This window comes from Melanerpes formicivorus, unplaced genomic scaffold, assembly GCF_026170545.1.
Source record: "Melanerpes formicivorus ecotype bairdi unplaced genomic scaffold, bMelFor1.0.p_v2 SCAF_35, whole genome shotgun sequence".
Lineage (NCBI taxonomy): Eukaryota > Metazoa > Chordata > Aves > Piciformes > Picidae > Melanerpes > Melanerpes formicivorus.
Window position 1 is genome coordinate 3,526,084 of NW_027142387.1, and position 22,349 is coordinate 3,548,432.

The following is a 22,349-nucleotide window of genomic DNA, read 5'->3' on the forward strand; positions in this document are numbered from 1 at the left end:
GTCTCAACACAGACTTAGACTGTTGCTCTGACTCCCACAGTTCCTGAAGCAATTTCTAATTCATCAGTGTGAAAACCCTCTGCAAAATTACATCCAAAAGATTTAATTTCTTGGCACTATATTCACATTGGTTACACACTGAACTGTCTAGAACACCTTCTGGAAGATCACAATAATCCATGTGCCTTTCTCAACTATTCACTTGTTTACCATCAAGGTTTATGGTAAATACCAAATGGTTTCCACCCATATCTAAAATATCTCTAACCAATAGGGGATGAAGTGTGAGTAACAGACCATGTATGCCCATCCTGACTGAAATAAGCCTTCCACAGAAGTGCACTTTTAAATACTTCCAAGAGCCTTTATCAGAACATGATTCAGCTGATTCCATTAATTGGATTCCAGTGCCATAAGCAGAGTTTCAAACACTCCAGGTCAGTTTGGTCAATACTAGAGGGCTTCCCCCCCACCCTGAAAACATGCATTCATATGTCAGTAAGCTAATAAAATTTATCCCTAATGGCATCTGTATGGAACTTCATAGACAGTCAGTGTATTTATAATAAATATTATAGTAGAAAACTAACCAACAAATCTTTATGGAAATAAGCAGCTTTCTTCTTTGAACTGTGAGATTCACTGTAAGCATGACTCTAAGAATAAAATTTTGAAAATTAATACTGCTATGTAACAGTATCTTCAACCTTAAAATATATAACTGAAGATTTTTATCACCTACAATGGAAATGCCAATAAAAATCATAACTACATGATTTGAATAATAGGCCACACTTCTATTGCTGTGTAGTGAAACCACAACCAACCATTTCTCTGGTTTACACAGACTTGACTTAAGCCAGTGTTCACATTTCACAAAAAAAATATTTAAGACCAAGAAAACTAAAAAACCTTAACATTGCAGACTACTTCAAACACTAAACTGTGTTTGCCTATCTGTAGCTAATGCAGGTAACACTGCTGTTAAAACAAATTCAGCTTTTTAAGCTGCTTACATATTCCCTTCAGTGGTACTTGGTGCTTGTCTTTGCTTAAGGAGACACACAAATCTTACTTGGCATAATACCAACCTAATGCACTGTACTATCACCTCATAACAAGCATTGTTGTTTTTTTTTAAACAGAATGCTACAATCCAAAGTTTCTATATGGAAATGGAGAATACAAATATAAACACATATACAACTTTTAAAAGTAGTACATTCTCCAAATGTAATCTGTGTGTGTCACTTCACTGTTTAGAAATGACACTTAAGTACTAAGAAGCGCTTTACTGTAAGGAAGCTGTCTGCAATATGTGACTTTGTTAGATATTCTCCAAGAAAAAGCATAGACATGCATTCTACAGAAAGTGCTAGAATCATACTGCTATTCTAGGTCTGGAAGTGTGAGAGTACAAATTGATATACTTTCTAAAATCAGCAATTCAGAGTAGCTAGTTAGTGTCACTACACCTTCAAAACAAAGTAAAAAAAGCATTCTTCACTCAAAGACATGCAAAGTGTTAACATACAGGGACCAAGTATCTTGAAAATCTATGCTTAGCACTTTCATGCTGAAGTAAAAGAAAATTAACAAAATTAAAGAAAGAGGAGATCAAAATTACTTTTTTGCCCAAAGAACAACTAAAAATACTTAAAAAGGAAAGACACGAAAACTTACTCAACTAATGATTAAAACCTGTACATGAAGAAATGTTATTTATCCAATACAAAGGACATTCGGAGGATGGAGCACCCAACTGATATCATAATTTCACCAAACCAAGTAGACACAGAATACACTATGATGTGAACACACACATTGAAGCATGCTCATTCCAGGCTACACACCACAAGATCTCTCCTTCTGGAGGTACTTGCTCTGCTCCTGTGAGACCCACTGACATCCAAAGAACTCTTAAGAATGAAGTTGTACAAATACATCAACACATAGAAAATAGAATTATATTAAAAATAGTAATTGTTAATCTTCACTGAAAGGCACAAAATAACTACAGCACTCAAAGAAATTCCAGGTAAGCCTCCCCACAATGAGCTCAGTTATCTGCCAAATTCAAGTCCTATTTAGTTTACTTAAGGGTAAATTACGTGAACTCCATCTTCACCTATTCTGTATGTTAGGAAAGGGCAGATCTAAGCAAACCTGTACCAACTCACAACTTTAGAAAGGTTGACACACAGCATTATTTTAAATGCTTTTTCTGTAAACCAGTAACTGCTTGCAGAGTAGTCAACAGAACTTGATTTGAACAACTTATCTGGTAAAAATATCTGTGATAAATTGCAGAAACACTTAACACTAAGGTTGTGGCAATCCTAGGATATACAGGCTGGGGGATGATGAAATGGAGAGCAGCCCTGCAGAAAAGGACTTGGGGGTGCTGGTAGATGAGCAGCTGGATGTGAGCCAGGAGTGTGCACTTGCAGCCCAGAAGGCCAAGGGCATCCTGGGCTGCCTCAAAAGAAGCATGGCCAGCAGATTGAGTGAGGTGATCCTGACACTTTGCCCTGGTGACACTTCAGTTGGGGTTCCGCATCCAGCCCTGGAGCCCTCAACACAAGGATGTGGGCCTGACAGAGTGGGTCCAGAAGAGGGCCACAAAAATGGTCAGGGTCTGGAACACCTTTTCTACAAGAACAGGCTGAAGGATCTGGAGTTGCTCAGCTTGGAGAAGAGAAGGCTCCAGGGAGACCTAATAGCAGCTTTCCAGTACCTCAAGGGGGCCTACAAGGAGGCTACAGAGGGACTCTTTACAAAGGCCTGAAGTGATATGACAAGGGCAATGCCTTCAAACTAGAGAAGAGTAGATTTAGGTGTCAGGTTAGGAGGAAGTTCTTTACCATGAAGGTGGTGGAATACTGGAACAAGTTGCTAAGGGAGGTATCCCTAACATCCTTGGAGATATTCAAGGTCAGACTCAACAAGGCTCTGAGCAACCCAATCTAGTGAAGGATGTCCCTGCTCACTGCAGGGGGTGGGTGGATTAGATGACCTTTGGAGGTCCCTTTCAACCCAAACCATTCTATGATTTGCAAGACATTGCACAAATTCAGTTAATCAAAGATGACATTTACTGAAACCTCTTAGTAAGTGACAATCACTAAGTCATACACTACTTAATGCCACCTTCCAAAATAAGCAAACCCAACTCATCTATTTCAGTAGTTCATCCCTCTCCTGGTCTCTATAGCCAGATCAATGACAAGCTGATTTCCAGGCAGGTCTACTGAAACTAGGAAAATACTTACAAACCCTCAATGAAACTACCCTTCAGCACCATATACTGTAAATAAATTATGCAGAAAAAGGAAAGGAAAAAAAAAAGGAAGGCAGGAGGTGTTTACAGCAAAAGTTCTATTCTGTTTAAATGCAAAGATGGAAATACACAACCAACATTGTTAACATTGATGGAAATGAATTTCAACATTATATGTGACTTAAAATACCGACTTCAAAACTGCAAATACTTGAATGACTTAAAGCATCCTTCCCTCCCTAAGAAAATTAATCCAAAACCCCCAAACTTTGTTGTTGTTGTTTTAAATGCCATGGTGGAGAAGAAAAAGTATACAGTTTGAACACAAACCAAATATGAATGTCGACTGGACCGGTGAGAATACCTGGCCCTCTCTGAATCTTCCTGAGAAAGAAGAAATGCAGAGTTATTTCACAGAAGGAAGGAAAAAAAAACAAACAAAACACCAAACAAGAACAAAAAAAAAAAAACAGACCAACAAAGTAAAAGCAAGCAAAGGTGAGCAACATGCTGTAAGCACTTTTAATGCTATGTATTATTTTGAATAAATCATCATGGTAAGTGAACTCCTCCAAGTCAGAAAAAAGTTATTTCATCTGATTTGGGTTAAATATGTCAACCTACTACATTAGGAGATGCAAATAGGAGGATTAATATAATTCATAATGTTCAGTAATCAATCTTTCTTTGCAGAAAAAAAGTGTAAGACTTTATTTTAAAACAAAAACTTTGAAGCAGAAATAACAAAAGTAAAAACTACAAAATTACATTGGTAAGAAATCTGCTATATAATTACTACAGTCAGGGGAGTTGGACGAGATAATCTTTCAAGGTTCCTTCCAACCCCTAATGTTCTGTGATTTTACAAAGATATTTTAGCTGAGGTGGAGAGGACTATTCTCAGTTTCTTCATACATATTTCATATTTTCTCCTCTATTAGAGGAACAAAGGTCCTTAAACAAATCGATCAGTTTTAAGTTCTGTAGGCAGTTCTGCTCTGCAGTGACAGTGTGGAGCACATTATTATTGTTATTAAACCCAGCTTATAAAATTTGGGGGAGGACAACTAGCTACAGCACCTTAATATCTTTTGTTCTGTTGAAAGATCGGAGAATGTTCATTTTGGCTTGCACAAAGGAACACGTGAGGAATAGCAGGGCAAAAATACAACCAATTTAAAATTAAGCATTAAAACGTTTCACATGCCATGAGCTTCTGAAATTTTAAATTACGATAGGTAAGAATGTTAATAACTTTAATTTATAACTACCCCATTTGAAAGGTACAAAAGGGCTCTAAAACTACGATTCCTTCCTTAAGTGACTCACTTCCTACAGTTTTTAATATCAAACTATACTAAAGATTGCAAGCCAGTTTATCTTTAGAGTTAAAAGCTCTGCCTCCAGATGGTAGAGGATATGTAAAAGATAAAGCTGGCTTTGATACTGCTTGTGGTCACAGTTATTTTCTGCATTATCACTGGGTACATTAACTAGCTTAATATTATTCTGTGACTTAAAAAGGCCTAATTAATACTCTGCAAGAGAGTAATTTCCCAAAGAGAATAAAAGAGGTTCAATTAATGACATTTTACAGTTTCCCTCTCTACAGTGCCCACTTTGAGATTTAAACTGAATATTCATGCCCACATAACTTTTCAGTATCTTACAGTCAGGTCACTGCCAATTTTAAATAGATTTTGTGTCTGTGGTCTAAAAGGACTTGTGACTTGTTGATTATTTAGGTATTTGTGGTGGTTTAGGCTGGGTGATGGCCCGGATGCCACTGCACAGACCACACCTGGGAGGTCCCAAGGGGTGGGCCCAGCCCAGGGGGTGGTCACAGGAAACCAGGTATTCCATTCCCATAATGCCCTGCTCCCCTATAAAATGTCCATGCAGGGTTCTTCACTTCCTCTTTCATCCCCAGCTGCTGCCTAGGTAAAATGGCGTGAGCCGCCTCCCTTGGGCCTGCCCAGGTCCAAGGCTGGGGTTGGGGGGGGGGGAGGAAAGAGCCCTGGGGGTTTGGGTGTACCCCCAGGTGGGGATGGGACGTTCTTGGGTATGTTGTGGGATTTCTCTCCTTTGTCACAGTGCTTGTGGTTCTCTGTAAAGCTTTCATTGTTGTTGGGTTTTTTTAAATTGTTTTTCTATTTAAACTTTCCATCACTTTTGCAGTCCATTTGTCTGAGTCGTTATTTCTGCCTGTGGTGGGGAGGGGATCTGCCCCAACCCATTACACTATTCGTATATGATTCCTCTTACCTGCCAGTGTAACAGCTCAGATAACAATATGCTCCTACACTGCAAAACTTCAGTTTCTGATACCTGAAGTAAATGACCTACAGAAGAGCGTAACAAGTCTTTCCCTGACATACAGTCCAAACCCAGGCAGCTAGTGTACTCAGGGCAAAGGATCAAGTACTATAGTACATACTGAAAACAGATTGCAGCTACCAATAGTTATCACTCTTAATTTCTAAGAATTTAAGTTTGAAATATACATTTTATCAAAGATTAGGTGTCCCAGTTCAGGAAAGGAATGCACATCTGCTCACAAACATCATGCAGCAGATGGTCCTGTTGTGAGTGCAAAAAAGCAATTTCCATTTGAAGTGAAGATTGCTCAAACACAATCTGTATTCCACAGGTTGGAATACCTGCCTCTCCAGAAAAAAAAAAAAAAAAAAAGGCATTCAAATGTGCATTCCACCAAGAGATATTAGAGACATATGGTGTTCTTGATAAAGGAACAGACAGAAATGTCATCTGTGCAGAAACTATGAAATCTGAAAATCTTCTGCTAACATAAACCCCAGGATTTCTCAGCAGAAGTGTCCATTATCTGTCATGGGGTAAATCATGGTTTCTCTCAGCAGCACGTATTACTTAAATCTTCTTCATTCATTCACACTTCCCTAAAAACAAAAAGAAACTCACACCTGCCCTGTGGCTTTTTAGGAGGCACATGAAGCTTGTGACAGGAACCCTAAAGAAACATTGCACTAAATTAGTATAAATTGAACAGCGGCTTCCTCAAATGGGAACTCAAGTACCTCTACTCCTTCCTGCTTAGTGGATTTCACCTAAATGAATTAGCAGTCAAATATTTTATCATTGAAAATGAAGGGTAAAGGACAGAAATGATGCATGGGGCATTGGTTATATTTTTGAGTTTGGAGGTTTTTTGTCACATGATTCACAGAGGAAACAAGTTAAGTGCTAGTCTGGAAAGAAAAAGTAAACAACACGAACCTTGGAAAAGTACTGAAATAAAAACATTTAATATTGAAAAGATGTTTATCTAGACTGAAATTAATGGAGCTTCATCTTAAATAATTAATGTCTTTAAGCCACCGCACAGTGTAAATAAAAAACATTTCTAAGAAAAGCATCTCATTTCATGGATGGTCTCTTGCTGCCATAAAGTACTCTGCATATCCACAGCCATGTATAGTTTATACATAATTGTTTTCAGGAACAAAACACTTTGAGATGGCACACAGCAAACCATTAGTAAATTACTTCCTCCAAATCCTAAGTTAGTTCTGAGTGGCAAGAACATGCACAACAGGTGGTTTTAGCCTACCATCCATTTCTGGATATGAGCCCATTTTCTATCATACGAGTGCTGAGATAACTACAGAATGTAAAAACAAAAACAAACAAACCATTTACAGTAAGATTAGTCACCACATAAGACTGGATTCCTAAATAAAAATTAGAAGAAAAATTGGAAAAATCTGAGTTAATTGCCATGTAATCTTCAGAATAATACCAGATACCCACAGCAGTTATGAAACTGGACACATGAAATAGTCAGAAATGTATAAAAGTGAGGTAAAAGCATATTTTGCAAATTGCATGTTATTACTGCAGCAACTCCCCCTCCCACAGTTCAGCATTTACATGGATTTGAAGGTAGTCATGATAGATAATAAATTCTCCATCTTTTGCTTGCTATGTCAAAACCTGAATTAATCTCAACAACCATGAAATAACCAGACAGCTGAAAATCTATTTTCTAGGAGAAATGTGTATAGTCACATACATAGATATGTCTATTTGTTTACAAAATAAAGATCCTGACAACAATTATTTGTTGTTAATACTTTCAGTATAATCCACATGGGAAGAAATTGGAATTGCATATACAAACTCACATATCCAACTTATCCCATTACTAAATATATCACAAATACATTAAAAACAGAAAAAAAAATCTCTATATTCTTTCACAGTTGTTCATCCTATATATGATGTAGGGCACATTGAGTCATGTTTATTATTTATTTAAATTGAAAACCATTCTACTCTGAGTTCTGGACATTATGTTTACTTTTAAAATAAAGTAAAACAATAATAAGAAAGCCTCAGCCCTTTAAAATATCAAAATATAAAAGCTTAGATCAATCTTCATCGAAGTCTGACTGCTAACATTCAATTTACTGCATTTGGTAAAGGTAAAGGACCCAAGAGTCTGATTTTACCTGTAAAGCTAGAATTTAAAAATCATTGAAATGTTTTATTTTTCATTTGAAAGCAAGAGTTCTAACAGCTTGATCAGTATGGTTGAATTTTTCCCACAGTAAGAGCATGACCATTAAGAAAGTTCAAAATGAACATTCAGATGAGTATTTTGTGAGGTGCTATCCACAGATAAATGCAAAGCAAGATAACCCTTTCGTTATATAACCTAAGGGGAAACAGGAGAGAGAAGCTAACAGTTGCCTCATGCTGAAAATACTTGCAACACAGCTGAATTACCCTGAAAGACAATTTCTGATGCAAGTCCAGAAATAAAACATGTTAAGAATTTCAGAAAAGGTCTGCAATAACTGCAGATCATTTACACTACCTCTTTTTGCTGTCGCTCCAACTCTTTCATACGGATATCTCTTGCTTCTGCTCGAGCTGCCCGCTTGGCTGCAAGCCTGGCTTCTGCCTACAAGTAAAATTAAAATACTGGAAGTTAAACATATTTTTTGTATAATGGTTTGATCCTTCAATCTCTTCACAAAAGCACAGTAAGGTTAAATCACCACAGAATGTAAGTAGTAAAGAAATCAGACTTCTCAGTACAAAATTTCAGTATGGATACCTAATTCTTTACAGATCTCATTATTAGTCAAAATAATTACACATATTAATAAAAGAACTCATTTCAGAAACACTACTGTCACTGAATCTAAAAATTCATGTCTTCAGAGCTTTAACAGAACTTTGTTTATGCATGATATTCAAAGAAGCCTCTATGCATGCAGCTGATGAATCTTTGGCCATAGAAGGAGACTAAAACAAAAAAAAACAATGAAACCAGAGATATTAATCCAGTACTGTTCATCTCACATCTAAAGGCTCTGCCATCAATTGGAATTATTTCAAAAAGCATATATCATTTAAAGATTGAATTACTTTCAACAACAATCAAAACCAAATCCATTCTTGGATAAAAGCTATGAAAATAATTTAAGGTTACAGCTACTCAAGAACTAATTTAAACGATCACCATCACAAAAAAGGAACTTTCCTGCTTTTCCATTCAAGCCCTTGTACTCCCAGCACTTCCCTTGGACACAGCTCCAGCACTCACAATCTGATGTAAACCAATTTCTCTACCATAGCAGCAAGCTAGCAACAACAACAAGCAGTTTTCTGAGTTTTCTGCTGCACTAGTGAAATGAATTGGCTTGCACAAGGATCTTCTGAACATAAGACCCAGCAAGAGAGACAGGCAGGGCAAACAGGAGCGAGACCTCCCCCTTTTCAGTGGCACAAAGCCGCTACATCGGCACTACTTGCCAAACCTGGCAGGTACAGCTATGTATTGTCTCCACTCCCTAGTCAGCCTCTGCTGCAAAAGAAACACATAATCTTTCAAGTCCCAAGTGCTACCTCAAATTTAATTGGTTAATTATATGAGACAATAATTTTTGGCATAGAGCAAATAGTTCAGGAAAACACCAGCTCCATTTTTTCATATTTGAATTGTGAGTTGAAAGTTTTCTATTAAGTTTTTCTGCTGTTGCCACTATCACAGCATAGGTTTATCTAAAACATTAGAAGCCTATAAAACTCATGACAACTTCAAGCAACGATCTTTAACTGTGCTTCAGGAAAAAAATGAAGTGGGATTTGACTCAGAGTTTAACATAATATTATGTATAAACTACAGGTACAAAAATACCTATCAAATAATGACAAAGGCAGCAAGTACATTTTAGTATTATTATTTAAAATAGTTTGCCTCTCTTATTAAGACTGTTTTTCTAGATTTTGCATACTCAAATGAAGTGATTCCAAGTCTGTGTCAGCACTCTAGACTGTCACAATGCAATCTTTTTTCAGAGCAGTATACAGCTACTCTTCCATCTGATGACAGCACACAGGAAAACTAGGGAATTCCCATGCAACAGGAAGTCATTTCTCACTTGCAGCCCTACTCTGTAATTGCCTGTAATCATTGCTCTGTGGCATGTAAACTTGCACACAGACATGTATGCAACACAGAAAGGGAAGACGCAAACTCTTCAGCCTTAGATTCTGGCAAATTTTTATTGCTAAAGACAGAAAGTCCATCTGTTTACTGATTTCACACTAAAAATAAAGTCACATTTCACCATTCTCTCCAGTCCTACAGCCAGAGGACCTTCTTCCAGTTGACAAAACACAAGAGATTTCTGCACACGTCATAAAATGAATGGCTGACACTGCAGAAAAAAAATTACCAAAAAATGGTTTGTTATTACATTCATCTAGTTGTTCTAATTAGTAATTAATCAAGCTCTTCACAAATTAATTTCTTCAAGATATGCTGAAATAAAGTCTTTAAATATCTGCTAAGTGCCACAATAGCTTTGGATAGAGAATTGAGTTGAAAATATGAAGCTGTTTGGACAATAGAAGCCACACAAATAAAATCTCTACCTTTTAATTTTTTTTAATTAAGTAAAAGGACAAGTAGTCATGATCTTATGCTTCTCTAATTCAATCAGTATGTGAATTGAAGATCACTTCAAATACATCACTATCCCTTGGTCACAGGAGCTTAGGAGTCAGTACAGGTTGCTTCCTACAGCTTGCATTAACCAAATTCCAGTGAAAACTACAGACTGGCCATGAACGCCTTGATTTGTTTCATTTGACACTTTTGTCTATACAGACTTTAGACCAGACACAAATAAAATGCATTATTTATGACAAAAATATATTACAATAGCATCTAATTTAAGTACAGCTTCTTAAAAAGTAATGTAGCACACCAAATTTCTATTTTTTTCTGAAGTAAAAATTAAACTGTGGACTGTCCACGATCTAGCAAATCTGACAATTCAAGAAGTGCCTGAGGGGACTCCCAACGGCTAATAGGAAATGCCACAGCTGAATTTTCTTCTGGAAACAACACATGAGGTGCCCAAACCTGTCAGAGTCATACCAGTACACTTACAGTAGTGGCTAGAATAGAAAGAAATTACTAGCTTATATATTCTGGAGGGCAAATAGGAGCCACTAGTTATCCCTATGATGTGACTGCCTCTGTAATACTTTGATTTTAAATTTTTGTACTACAGAGAAAGTGATTCACTAATTAGCTCAGATTCAGCACAAAAAGTGTAATGATATAGGTTATACTAAAATCTGTTCTCATGGGCTACAACACATCTAACACATTCCTCCCTGTATCAAGTAAAGAGCAGTGCTCACAGTCCCACAGTTTCCCATGCAGAAGGCCCAGGGAAAGAAAGTTTTCTTCTTGCACCAGCTGTCAATGGTGAGGGCATGGCTGTCCCTGCAGAGGTAACCTAGCATGTTTCTGCCACAAGCTATTGGACAGAAGACCACAACGTTCCACCAGCTGAAGCAAAGCATCAGGATGAGTATTCTAAAAACATTCACTGTATTTCTTAATGCACTACTGCACACTGCTAAATGTGAACACACATTATTTCTTCTGTTGCTTGTTCCTTCTCTATTCTCACTTCCACACTTTTTACCCTCCTTATCCCCTTTATCCCTCATGAGCTCAAGGCAACACCATCACCCATGTGCCAAACGTGCTTCTAATGCCTCCTCAGAAATACCTTCCTTCCACTTCTGATGTGCCTACTCTCTCCAGCTGTGTACAAATCAAAGACTTCAAACAACAAAATCTTAAGGTGTGCATGACTTATCAGTTTAGGATTCTTTATTTCTGACGGCTCATTCTTTTGCCCTTTATTATACAAATCCATATGATGTAGATTAAAAAAATCTCTACAATACTTGCCTACAAAATATATTTATCCAACAACATTTAATACAACATTCAAAAATCATCTAGCATCTACAAAGACAATCTCTGTGTGAGGCTAAGCTTTTTGGGGGGGTTATTGTTTTCCTTAGAAAAGCTGAAGTTGTTTGCAGAGAGAAACACATAGTGAACTTTGAATAGATTCAATATGACTATGATAACTGTTTTTAAATTGTGGATACAGCCTTCAAACACTTTAAAATACCGAACTCTTGACTTTTTCTACCCTGTCAATTAAGTAGCATGACTTTTCACCAAAGTAAAAGTGCACAACTGCACTCTACCCAAAGACTGAGCAAATCACAGATCAAATTTTAAATTCAAATGCATTTTTACTCTCTCCCATGAGAGGACACCTCTCAAGAGGTGTTTGTAGTAGTTTCCAGACTCCTACTATACAATGAAAACAGAATCATGAGAACAGTTCCTGGAAAAATACAGATAAGATGCTTCAAGGAGGAAATCAAGTGAACAGTGATGCAATTGTTGTCCACAAGCTCTAGCTCTTTGTCATGTAGACTTATTCATCCCTAAGGAATGAAAGGGTGCTGACGCAAACATGGAAAAAAAGGATACAAAAAGGTAAGCACTGATTGTCCCTTCAAACTGCTCCTTATCAGGTTGAGGCTGGTAAGATGACAAGGAGTCAGATTCTTTTCACTCTCTGGCATGATGTTCTTTGCATCTGAGCTTGAACTGCAATCAAAGTAAGAACACAGAGGTGACTGAAACCTCTGCCCTTGTTTTTAATGCTAGCCTTGGAGAAAGAAGTTTCAAGGGAGATCTGGTGATGATGGGTTACTACTGAATATTTAAAATTCAGTGAAGAAAAAAAGAAAAAAAAAAGAAAAAAGTGAAGCTGCAATACAGATGTCAGCTGAAGATACTCTGTCCACAAACCAACTTTATAATCAGAGTATCTTCACAACAAAACCACATGGAAAACAGATCTTGAGATTGTATACACTGGATGCAGCTGAGATTGTGAACATAACCTGGCGAACATAAACTTCAGCCTAGTTGTTTTGGTTTGTTTTAAACAAAAAAATATTACTGCATAAGAACTCTTCACAAGAGCTCAATCTCTCACTAGACAATCCCTATCTGTATTTGGAAATGTAGAACTTCCCACAAGACAGAAGAAACTGTCTTCCACACCAGCTGGCTTATATTCTGTGTCAATGTAAGAAAGCTAACAGTTTCACAATCTGTAATAACTAGAGAAGGTACCTGAAGGTGGTTATAAGGAAACTATTTATATTTCCAGGAAACGGGCATTTGTAAATTTTAACAGATTAGCTGACCTCAAATTAACCTTGCCATAATCAGCAGACCCTTGCCTTGTCAGTACTTCACTTGAATGTATGTGGGTGCACTTACACAAATTCCTGCAGCAAGGAAAAGATAGGAATGGACTCCCTACATAACAGTGCTCAAGCTATAAGAAGAGAAGAGGAGGAGACACAACCAGCAAAGGAAAAAGTTTTCTGGTGCAGAGGAAAGATGGAGAAAACTAAAGAAGTCTCACAGGGAGAAAGTAGTTTGACCAGGTCAAACTACAGATCCTATAGTGGCCCTGTCTTCCATTAAATATTGTCATATAAGATAACACACATTTAACCAGTGCAGAAAAATTACTATGTAGAAATTTATTGGATCAGTGTCCAAAGAATTATTTATACAAAATTTCCTAGAAAGCAGATGTCTGTTGGTACCAGAAGGAAGGACATTTTGAGATGTCCTCTACATTTTCTCAAATTACAGAGGTGAGAAATAGTAAGATTAGTGCTTCCTGAATAGAATAGAATAAACCAGGTTGGAAGAAACCTTTAAGATCATCAAGTCCAACCTATCCCCCAACACTATCTAATCAACTAAACCATGGCACCAAGTGCCTCATCCAGTCTCTTCTTAAACACCTCCAGTGATGGTGACTCCAACACCTCCCTGGGCAGTCCATTCCAAAGGCCAATCACTCTTTCTGTGAAGAACTTCTTCCTAACATCCAGCCTAAACCTCCCCTGGTGCAGCTCGAGACTGTATCCTCTTGTTCTGGTGCTGGCTGAAATGTGAATTTGGGGAAAACAACCCTGAAATTTCATACACTGGACTAGAAGTCTTTGCTAATATTACAAACAGATAATTCCTAGTGCCGTTTTGTGATTGCTCTGAATCCCAGAGTACTTCTATGCAGCTCTTCCTTGCAGATCATCTTGAGTGCCAGGTTTTTGTTTCAGTATATTCTGTTTATCATCGCTTGACCCTTTGAACACCTTTTAGTAAAGCTTTCTTCAAGACATCTGATTTCTGGATTATGGGACTCAATTCAACCCATGTAAGTAACATCTGGTAAAAAGGTAATTTCAGAAGAGGAAGTTGAGGAACAAAACACACTTTGACAATAAAAAGATACGCTGTCTTGCTGAGAACAGCCTCAGAACAGCAAAGGGCCTCTACCCTATATCTGTGCACTGAGAACTGGCATGCCCATGTCAGCAAGGTAATTGAAAATGTTTCCCCTGTGTCAGATAAAGCATATATGGCACAACAAAAACAGATGTTATTCAAAGACATCATTTTGTAAACTGGCCTCTGTAGTTCTACCTGAAGAAAAGCATTCTGCTCCTTTAAAGTAACTTTTCTTTATACTAAGTTGGCTAATACTGAGTTACAGCTACCAATTCCATGACAACAGCTGCTGACATTGGATCTGAGGGCCAGCTTCTCCTACACAGACCAAAGGATTAACAACCTGACAGCATTACACATTGTGATAATATTCACAATGACAAAACTCTTCACACTATTTTAAAATTTTGTAACAACTTTAAAATAATAACTCTTAAAATCAAATGTGGATATGGCAGCACAAAAGAAGAAATGGTGTTATGCACAGCCTCAAAAACACATATGTAAAGGTAAACCATTTTATCCTGAAATACATTGAATATGTTCTCCCTAACAAGCCATGAAAACTGACCTTTGAAATACAGAGAAATGCCAGAATATTAGAAAGAGAAAAAATAATTGGAGTAAGAAAAATAGAAAGAACATTTAGACCAATTCAAATAGGTTTTAAAAATTATTAATAGACATAAACCAGTTAGAGATACCATGAAATGCATAACCCTTAACTGATACACTGCTCATCATAAAAAAATGCAGTTATCATCAGATTTAGATTAATGTCAGAAGACTGAGTAAGTTTTACAAGCTTTTCCACAAGCTGGGTAATTTTCCAATTCATTTTTGACAGGAGGAGGAAGATCTAATATATAGTAACCCCTGGAACACACAATCCACTCAGTTATCTCACATAACACCTCTAGTTGTAAGATCTTATATAATGTTTAATTTAGCATTAAGGGGGAAAAAAAACCTCTTCATTTTTGTTTGATTTATGCTAATGTTTAAATTTTAATTGGTGATGGGTAGGGAGATAGCAATGTAAGGGAACAAAGCTAATTTTAAGACAATACTTGTTACATCCTGTTATCAAGACCTTTTTTTCTTAGGCTAAGTTGTGTGTTCATGTTACTGTACTAGAACCAGGCAGTGAATACTCAAAAGAAATTTAAAGCCAGGTTCCTTCTCCTTTGTTAACTGTTTTCCTCAAAAATGGGAGATGGAACTTGCTGAGTGAAACTGTACATGACTCAGAGCCCCAGAAAGAACATATCGGGAAGGGTGAGAACTTCCATTAGATTGGTGTGAACAAAGATTTCTGGAAAGTTACCAACTAAATGAAAATTACTTTCTTTTTTCCTAACAGAATATTTCCTTTGCCTACAGTCTGTGATGCCTACATTTCCAAATGCCTACAGAAGCTGTGTTTTCACAGACTTATCACCGACCATTTTGTCTTAAATACACATATATGGATACATTATACACAAACATATATAGACAACAGTTTACATTACAAGGCCAAAAAGAATCTGCATTATGCTCTCATTTATGTCAACTAGGGTGAGCAGCTTTGTAGATAGTGCAGCTCAAAGCTTCTGTATACAAACAGCACTGAGGCTTTTGTTTCCAAGTTGCAGCGTTTCCTCCCAGAGAAACTCAAGTCCAAATTGACATCTGTAAGACTAAATTCCAGCTGCCTCCTCCTTATATCCGGTGGGACAAAATTCCCCTTTGTATCAGCTTCTTGTTAAATGTATTTTTAGCTGGTTACCTCCAGCTCTCTTCTCTTTCAGGTGGCGACTGTTAAGGAAGTCCTGGTATATCACACATATTAGGCTTCTTTTGACAGAATTGTGACTCTTCACATTTGAAATAGAAGGTATGACAAATATATTTTAATAGTGACTGTTACTTGTTCAACACTAAAACTGTACCTACCATCTGAAGAATACTGAACACTAAAATGGGATAAATGTGGATTTTATTTTTTTGAGATGGAAACTGGATTTCTCATTCATCTTTAGGGGAGCACGTTAACTATCTGTAGAAATACCTAAGAGTGATCCTGTGAAGATACACTAATCATACAATTAATAGAATAGAATAAACCAGGTTGGAAGAGACCTTCAAGATCATCGTGTCCAACCTATCATCCAACACCACCCAACCAACTAAGCCATGCAACCAAGCACCCTGTCAGGTCTCCTCCTGAACACCTCCAGCGATGGCGACTCCATCACTGTGGCAACACTTCAGTAAGTGTGATTTGATTGAAAATACCCTTAATTTGTATCAATTGTCATATTTTTGCGTAATTACATTTTCAAATAATTTTTTTGTTGATAATGAGATTTCTTTTATCCCTATTTCTGAATTTAAGACAATGAGATAACAAACCTCTCTGGCAATGTTATTCAGAGTTTCATCTTCTGCAGAAAATCTGTCTTTCACCGGAGTTCTTTTCCGTCCTGATCCAGGAGTTCCCATTTTTTATTCTCGGGCTCTGCATTTGCAAAAATAGACAGGAAAAAAGCTCAGTTTTCAGATCTGGAATTGAAAGCAACCAATCTATACCCCAAAATGTACTAGAGTTTTAAATTGTTTGGCTAATTAACACTCAAGGAACCTAGATGCCATTGGCACAAATTTATCCAGCCATTGTATTTCTGGGAAAACTTTATCACAAGATTCTGGCAGCTTTATAGAACACCACCACATCCCACTAGGTGCACACACAGCGTTTTCCTACTGAACAGAACCCTTCAGTCTACCTACTGCTTCAAAGTTACAGACAACTACCCACTGCTCCAAGCTCAGTGACACCACCTATGGACCTCACTACTTCTCAGAACTACTGAATATAAGCAAACATTCAAGTTCATGGACGTGAGAAAAATCCATAGGCAACAAGGGCTTCAAGAATTAAATTTACAGGTCATCACAGCTCTCTCCAAAACAGAAAAGATACATTCAGCAAACTTTTCAAAGCATCCAAGCAGGTAGATGTGGCTTATTTACGTTTTCATGCAGCTGTTCTCACTCAGCTGCAACTGAAAGAGTTTAGTCATCTACTAAAGCAGAAATGTTACTATAGTGGAAATCAAACAACTCTAAACAAACGAACATACATTCTTTTGCCTAACAAGATTCTTAATCTGGGAGATGAGGAAACATATTAGCATCATATGCCCAGAATAATACATAAAATACACTCTTGGTCTTTCAGAAAACCTCTGTTATCAACTGCAAGAATATAAAAATCAGCACCAAACCAAAACATACCACACAGAGCAAAATATTACTCAGAAAAATAAACTAGTTTTTTTAAATATCCTAAAGAAAAGTCTACTTCTAGACATCCAGGTCCTTCTACATGTCAGACCAGAATTGGGTGGTACCACAGCTATTTGATATAAATGAGGTAAGTGTCCCACACAGCTTGGGAAAACACTGTATTTAGAACAAAATATTCTTCATGCAAATAGGAAAGGTCAAGAAGTGAACTTGTATTGGCTATTCTTCTAAAACTGAACTGACCCAAGAACTATCTTCTATACCAAGTCTAACCACCAAATACTCAATAGTTCCTCACAGTTTAATCATAGGTGAATGTGTGCAGAAACAGAAGTATTTTTATGCAAGCACAGCTTTTACTTTATTATTACAATTTCAAAGACATAATACATGGGAGGACTTTCTAGCACTGAAAGATACTGAATCATCTTAGAACAGAATCATAGAATATCTTTGATTGGAAGGGAACTGAGAGATCATCTACTCCAACCTCCCTGCCACAGGCAGGGACATCTCTCAACTAGACTCAGATGCTCAAGGCTTCTTCCAACCTGGCCTTGAACACCCCCAGGGAGGAGGCATCCACAACCTCCCTGGGCAATGTAGTCCCGAGTCTCTCCATCCTCCTACTGAAGAACTTCTTCCTAAAAACCAGTTTAAACCTACTCTTCCTCAGCTTAAAACCATTCCCTCTTGTCCTATTTCTAGACACCCTTATGAAAAGTCCCTCTCCAGCCTTCCTGTAGACTCCCTTCAGGTATGTTGCTAGGTCTTGTAGGAAGAGAATTAGGGAGGCAAAAGCACACTTGGAACTTAAACTGGCCTCTACTGTGAAGGACAACAAAAAGTCCTTCTATAAATACATTAATAGTAAGAGGAAGGGGAAGGAAAACCTCCACTCCTTGGTGGATACGGAGGGGAACATTGTAACCAAGGATAAGGAAAAGGCAGAGATACTTAACACCTTCTTTGCCTCAATTTTTACTAGAAGGGCAGAACGTCTTCCTGACAGCTGGTCTGCAGAGCTAGCAGAAGGAGCCAGGGAGCTGCACAGTTTCCCTATGTTCCATGAGGCGGTAGTTGGAACTCTCCTTAGCAGCTTGGATCCCCACAAGTCCATGGGACCAGATGGGATTCATCCTAGGGTGCTGAGAGAGCTGGCAGATGAGCTGGCCAAGCCACTCTCCATAATTTTCCAGCAGTCCTGGCTCACTGGCGAGGTCCCAGAGGACTGGAAGCTGGCCAACGTGGTGCCCATCCATAAGAAGGGCCGGTTGGATGAGCCAGGGAATTACAGGCCTGTCAGCCTGACCTCAGTGCCAGGCAAGATCATGGAACAGGTCATCCTGAGTTCAATAACACAACACTTACAGGATGGCCAAGGGATCAGGCCTAGCCAGCATGGATTTAGGAAGGGCAGGTCCTGCCTGACCAACCTGATCTCCTTCTATGATCAGGTGACCCGCCTGGTGGATGTGGGGAGGCCTGTTGATGTAGTCTACCTGGACCTCAGCAAGGCCTTTGACACCGTCCCCCATAGCAAACTGCTGGCCAAGCTGTCAGCCCATGGCTTGGACGGGAGCACACTGCGATGGGTTAGGAACTGGTTGGAGGGCCGAGCCCAGAGAGTGGTGGTGAATGGTGCCACATCCAGCTGGCAACCAGTCACTAGTGGTGTGCCCCAAGGATCAGTGCTGGGCCCTGTGCTCTTTAACATCTTTATTGATGATCTGGATGAGGGCATTGAGTCCATCATCAGTAAATTTGCTGACGACACCAAGCTGGGGGCAAGAGTTGATCTGCTGGAGGGTAGAGAGGCTCTGCAGAGAGACCTGGACAGGCTGGACAGATGGGCAGAATCCAACGGCATGAGATTTAACACATCCAAATGCCGGGTTCTGCACATTGGCCACAACAACCCCATGCAGTGCTACAGGCTGGGGTCAGAGTGGCTAGAGAGCAGCCAGGCAGAGAGGGATCTGGGGGTGCTGGTTGATGGTAGGCTTAACATGAGCCTGCAGTGTGCCCAGGCAGCCGGGAGGGCCAATGGCATCCTGGCCTGCATCAGGAACAGTGTGGCCAGCAGGAGCAGGGAGGTCATTCTGCCCCTGTACACTGCACTGGTTAGGCCACACCTCGAGTACTGTGTCCAGTTCTGGGCCCCTCAGTTTAGGAAGGATGTTGACTTGCTGGAACGAGTCCAGAGAAGAGCAACAAAGTTGGTGAGGGGTTTGGAACACAAGCCCTATGAGGAGAGGCTGAGGGAGCTGGGGCTGCTTAGCCTGGAGAAGAGGAGACTTAGGGGTGACCTTATCACTCTCTACAACTACCTGAAGGGAGGTTGTAGACAGGCTGATGATGGTCTCTTCTCCCAGGCACCCAGTACCAGAACAAGAGGACACAGTCTCAAGCTGCGCCAGGGGAGGTTCAGGTTGGATGTTAGGAAGAAGTTCTATACAGAAAGAGTGATTGCGCTATGGAATGGGTTGCCCGGGGAGGTGGTGGAGTCGCCGTCATTGAAGGTGTTCAGAAGGAGACTTGACGGGGTGCTTGGTGCCATGGGTTAGCTGTTTGGGTGGGTTGGATTGGTTGATGGGTTGGACACGATGATCTTGAAGGTCTCTTCCAACCTGGTTTGGTTTATTCTAATAAAGGTTTATTCTAGTATTGGAAGGCAGCCCTAAGGTCCTCCCAGAGTCTTCTCTTGTCCAGTCTGAACAATCACAGCTCCCTCAGCCTATGCTCAGAGAAGAGGCCTTCCAGCCATTAGGTCACCTTTGTGGCCCTCCAATGGATTCACACCAACAGCTCTGTGTCTTTCTTATGATGCAGACACCAGAACTGAATGCAGTATTTAGGGTGGGGTCTCACAAGAACAGACTAAAGGGACAAAATCACCTTTCTTGACCTGCTGGACACACTCCTTGATGCAGCCTAGTATATGGCTGAGTAGCATCACCATTTTTTATTTTATTTTAGCTTCCACACTTCTTTCCCCCTCCATAAATTCATGCCACTAGTCCCGTCCTTTCCTTCACAGGTAGGAAGTCTTTTATTCTGCAGCTATTTTACTATTATCTGCATATTTAGATGAAGGAAATAGAGTATTTGCCAATGAGAGAAACGATAACAGAGACTTGAAACTAGATGTTCCCCTTAAAAGCTCTTGCGCAGAACCGATAAAACAGTTATGCAATAATCTTATTCATTTCCAGTTGCTATTCTGAGACCAAAACTAAATACACTCAATACTGCAGGTGTATAACAACTCCTTTGTGTAAAAACCACAAAAGGAGAACTTGCAGTTCTTATGGATGAGTAGTAGAAGAATAAAATTGCAGTGTCTGAAGGGGCTAAAGAAGATGCAGCTCTGTGGTCTAGTAAGGCACACACTTCTGATGGGGAAGAGCATACATAAGTACCCATGTGAATTCCATCCATTTCTTCACAGGCTGCTCATTCATTTTGCAGGGCATCATATGGATAAACACAGGCATTTTGGACAAACACACAGGACACACCTGCCAAAATGTTTTCACCATATCCCTGTGGCTTGTGGTTCAATTTATTTGTTACTCCCCCCATAACATTTTTGTTGTTGTTTTTTGTTTTGGCTTTAATTCTGGTGTTAAGTAGCAGCACACTTTCAGGAAGAAATACAAACTTCCAGCCTCACTGATAAGAGAATGGGATGGGATTTGGAAGCAGGACAGCAGAGCTTAAACTCAGAGTGAAGGGAGAATCTGAAATAAGGCTTGAAACAAGCAGTGCCATTGTCAATCCATTCACTAAGTTTGTCATTTTAGTCTCAAAAAGAAGCAAGCAAACATATGTTTTGTACTCAGATTTAGAGGTTCCTGCCCACATTCTAATGAAGTGTCTCCAAAAAATCTGCATTTTTCCCCCCTGAAATTATTACTGACTCCAACTAAGAAAAGCAGACAAGACCTGAAGTAGAAATTACACCAGCAGAAACTAATATTCTCCTACTCAACAGAAGTCTTTCATATGGTCCCAAACAAAAAATTCAAGAAGTTATTAGATCAGTTCATGTAAGCAACAGAACTCAAATCTATCTACTAAAAAAGGTCACTGAATACGACATTAAATTATTTTCAGGTGTATGCTAAGGGTTGTATTTCTTTGCTAAAATTTCACCACTCAGGTAAAAACTGCAGAATAACTGTATATACCCTAGGTTTGGACTACATTTTTGGACATCTTTAAACACACCACTTCCAACAGACAACCAACCTTGGTTTAATTCAGTGAGATTCTCTTAGCTGTCAGGCTGATTTGGAAAACTGAATGCAATAGGTTATATCTATTTTTAATGTGGCCATGTTCAGACTGCCAATAAATACTAATGCACATACAGAGAGTAGTCAGTTTAAGGGATTAGTAGATGCTGATGCTGTAAACGAACAAAAAGCATTTCATCTAGGTCTTGCTGTAGCACAACTGTGTGACATCCCTACCCACTCTGCCACACTTTGCTTCTCCCCTAGGATGAGCACAGAACTCCTGAGTGAGTCTAAACACCCAAAAAAGGAAGCAGGGACAGATTACTGAGAAGGTAATACAGAGGTGTGACCTTTGCCTACAAGGAAGAGCTTGGAAAGCCAAAGCTCACCTGAAGTCAAAACTACCAAAGGCTGATAAAAGAGTTAGGCTGCTGTAAGAAAGTTGAGAACAAAAGAAAGACAAATTAAACTGTAGGGCCGTTGCTTTGTGACACAATAGACAGTGTGGGGTGCTTGCAAGATCCATCCTTGTCTAAATGGTCTGGATAATAACAAATGCGACAACAGGAATTTTTGAGTGTGAATCATATATACAAAATTGTCTGAAAGGATATTTGCCTAAAACTGGTGATGAAAAGCAAGAGGATTGTCAGGTAGATTAAACAGTAACTAGGGAATGAGGAAAAAAAAAAAAAAAAGAAATGAAATAAAGGAGCTCTGTTAAAGTACAAAAAGTATGAGTCCACCAGCAAGGAAGTTTTCATGCTGTGACAAGTAACCCTGCTGACTGCTTTGCGGTATCTGTCCAGGCCAGACAGTGAAGCATCCTTCC

The 22,349-nt window shown here is 38.9% G+C and overlaps 1 protein-coding gene across 12 annotated transcripts in view; it reads right to left on the reverse strand.

The window, feature by feature from the left end:
* LRRFIP2 (LRR binding FLII interacting protein 2) overlaps nt 1–22,349 on the reverse strand; it is a 58,861-nt gene that overhangs the window by 29,502 nt on the left and 7,010 nt on the right. For 7 of the 12 annotated variants that reach the window (XM_068156875.1, XM_068156876.1, XM_068156877.1 and 4 more), the window contains exons 2-3: nt 16,377–16,482; nt 8,139–8,225 (exon numbers count right to left, since the gene is read on the reverse strand). In XM_068156875.1, coding sequence (XP_068012976.1) covers nt 8,139–8,225; nt 16,377–16,466 — 177 coding nt within the window. In that variant the 5' untranslated portion in view covers nt 16,467–16,482. Of the gene's footprint in view, nt 1–1,853; nt 1,920–3,610; nt 3,665–6,869; nt 6,921–8,138; nt 8,226–16,376; nt 16,483–22,349 lie in introns of all 12 variants that reach the window. The other 5 variants (XM_068156870.1, XM_068156872.1, XM_068156873.1 and 2 more) reach the window with 1 other exon arrangement.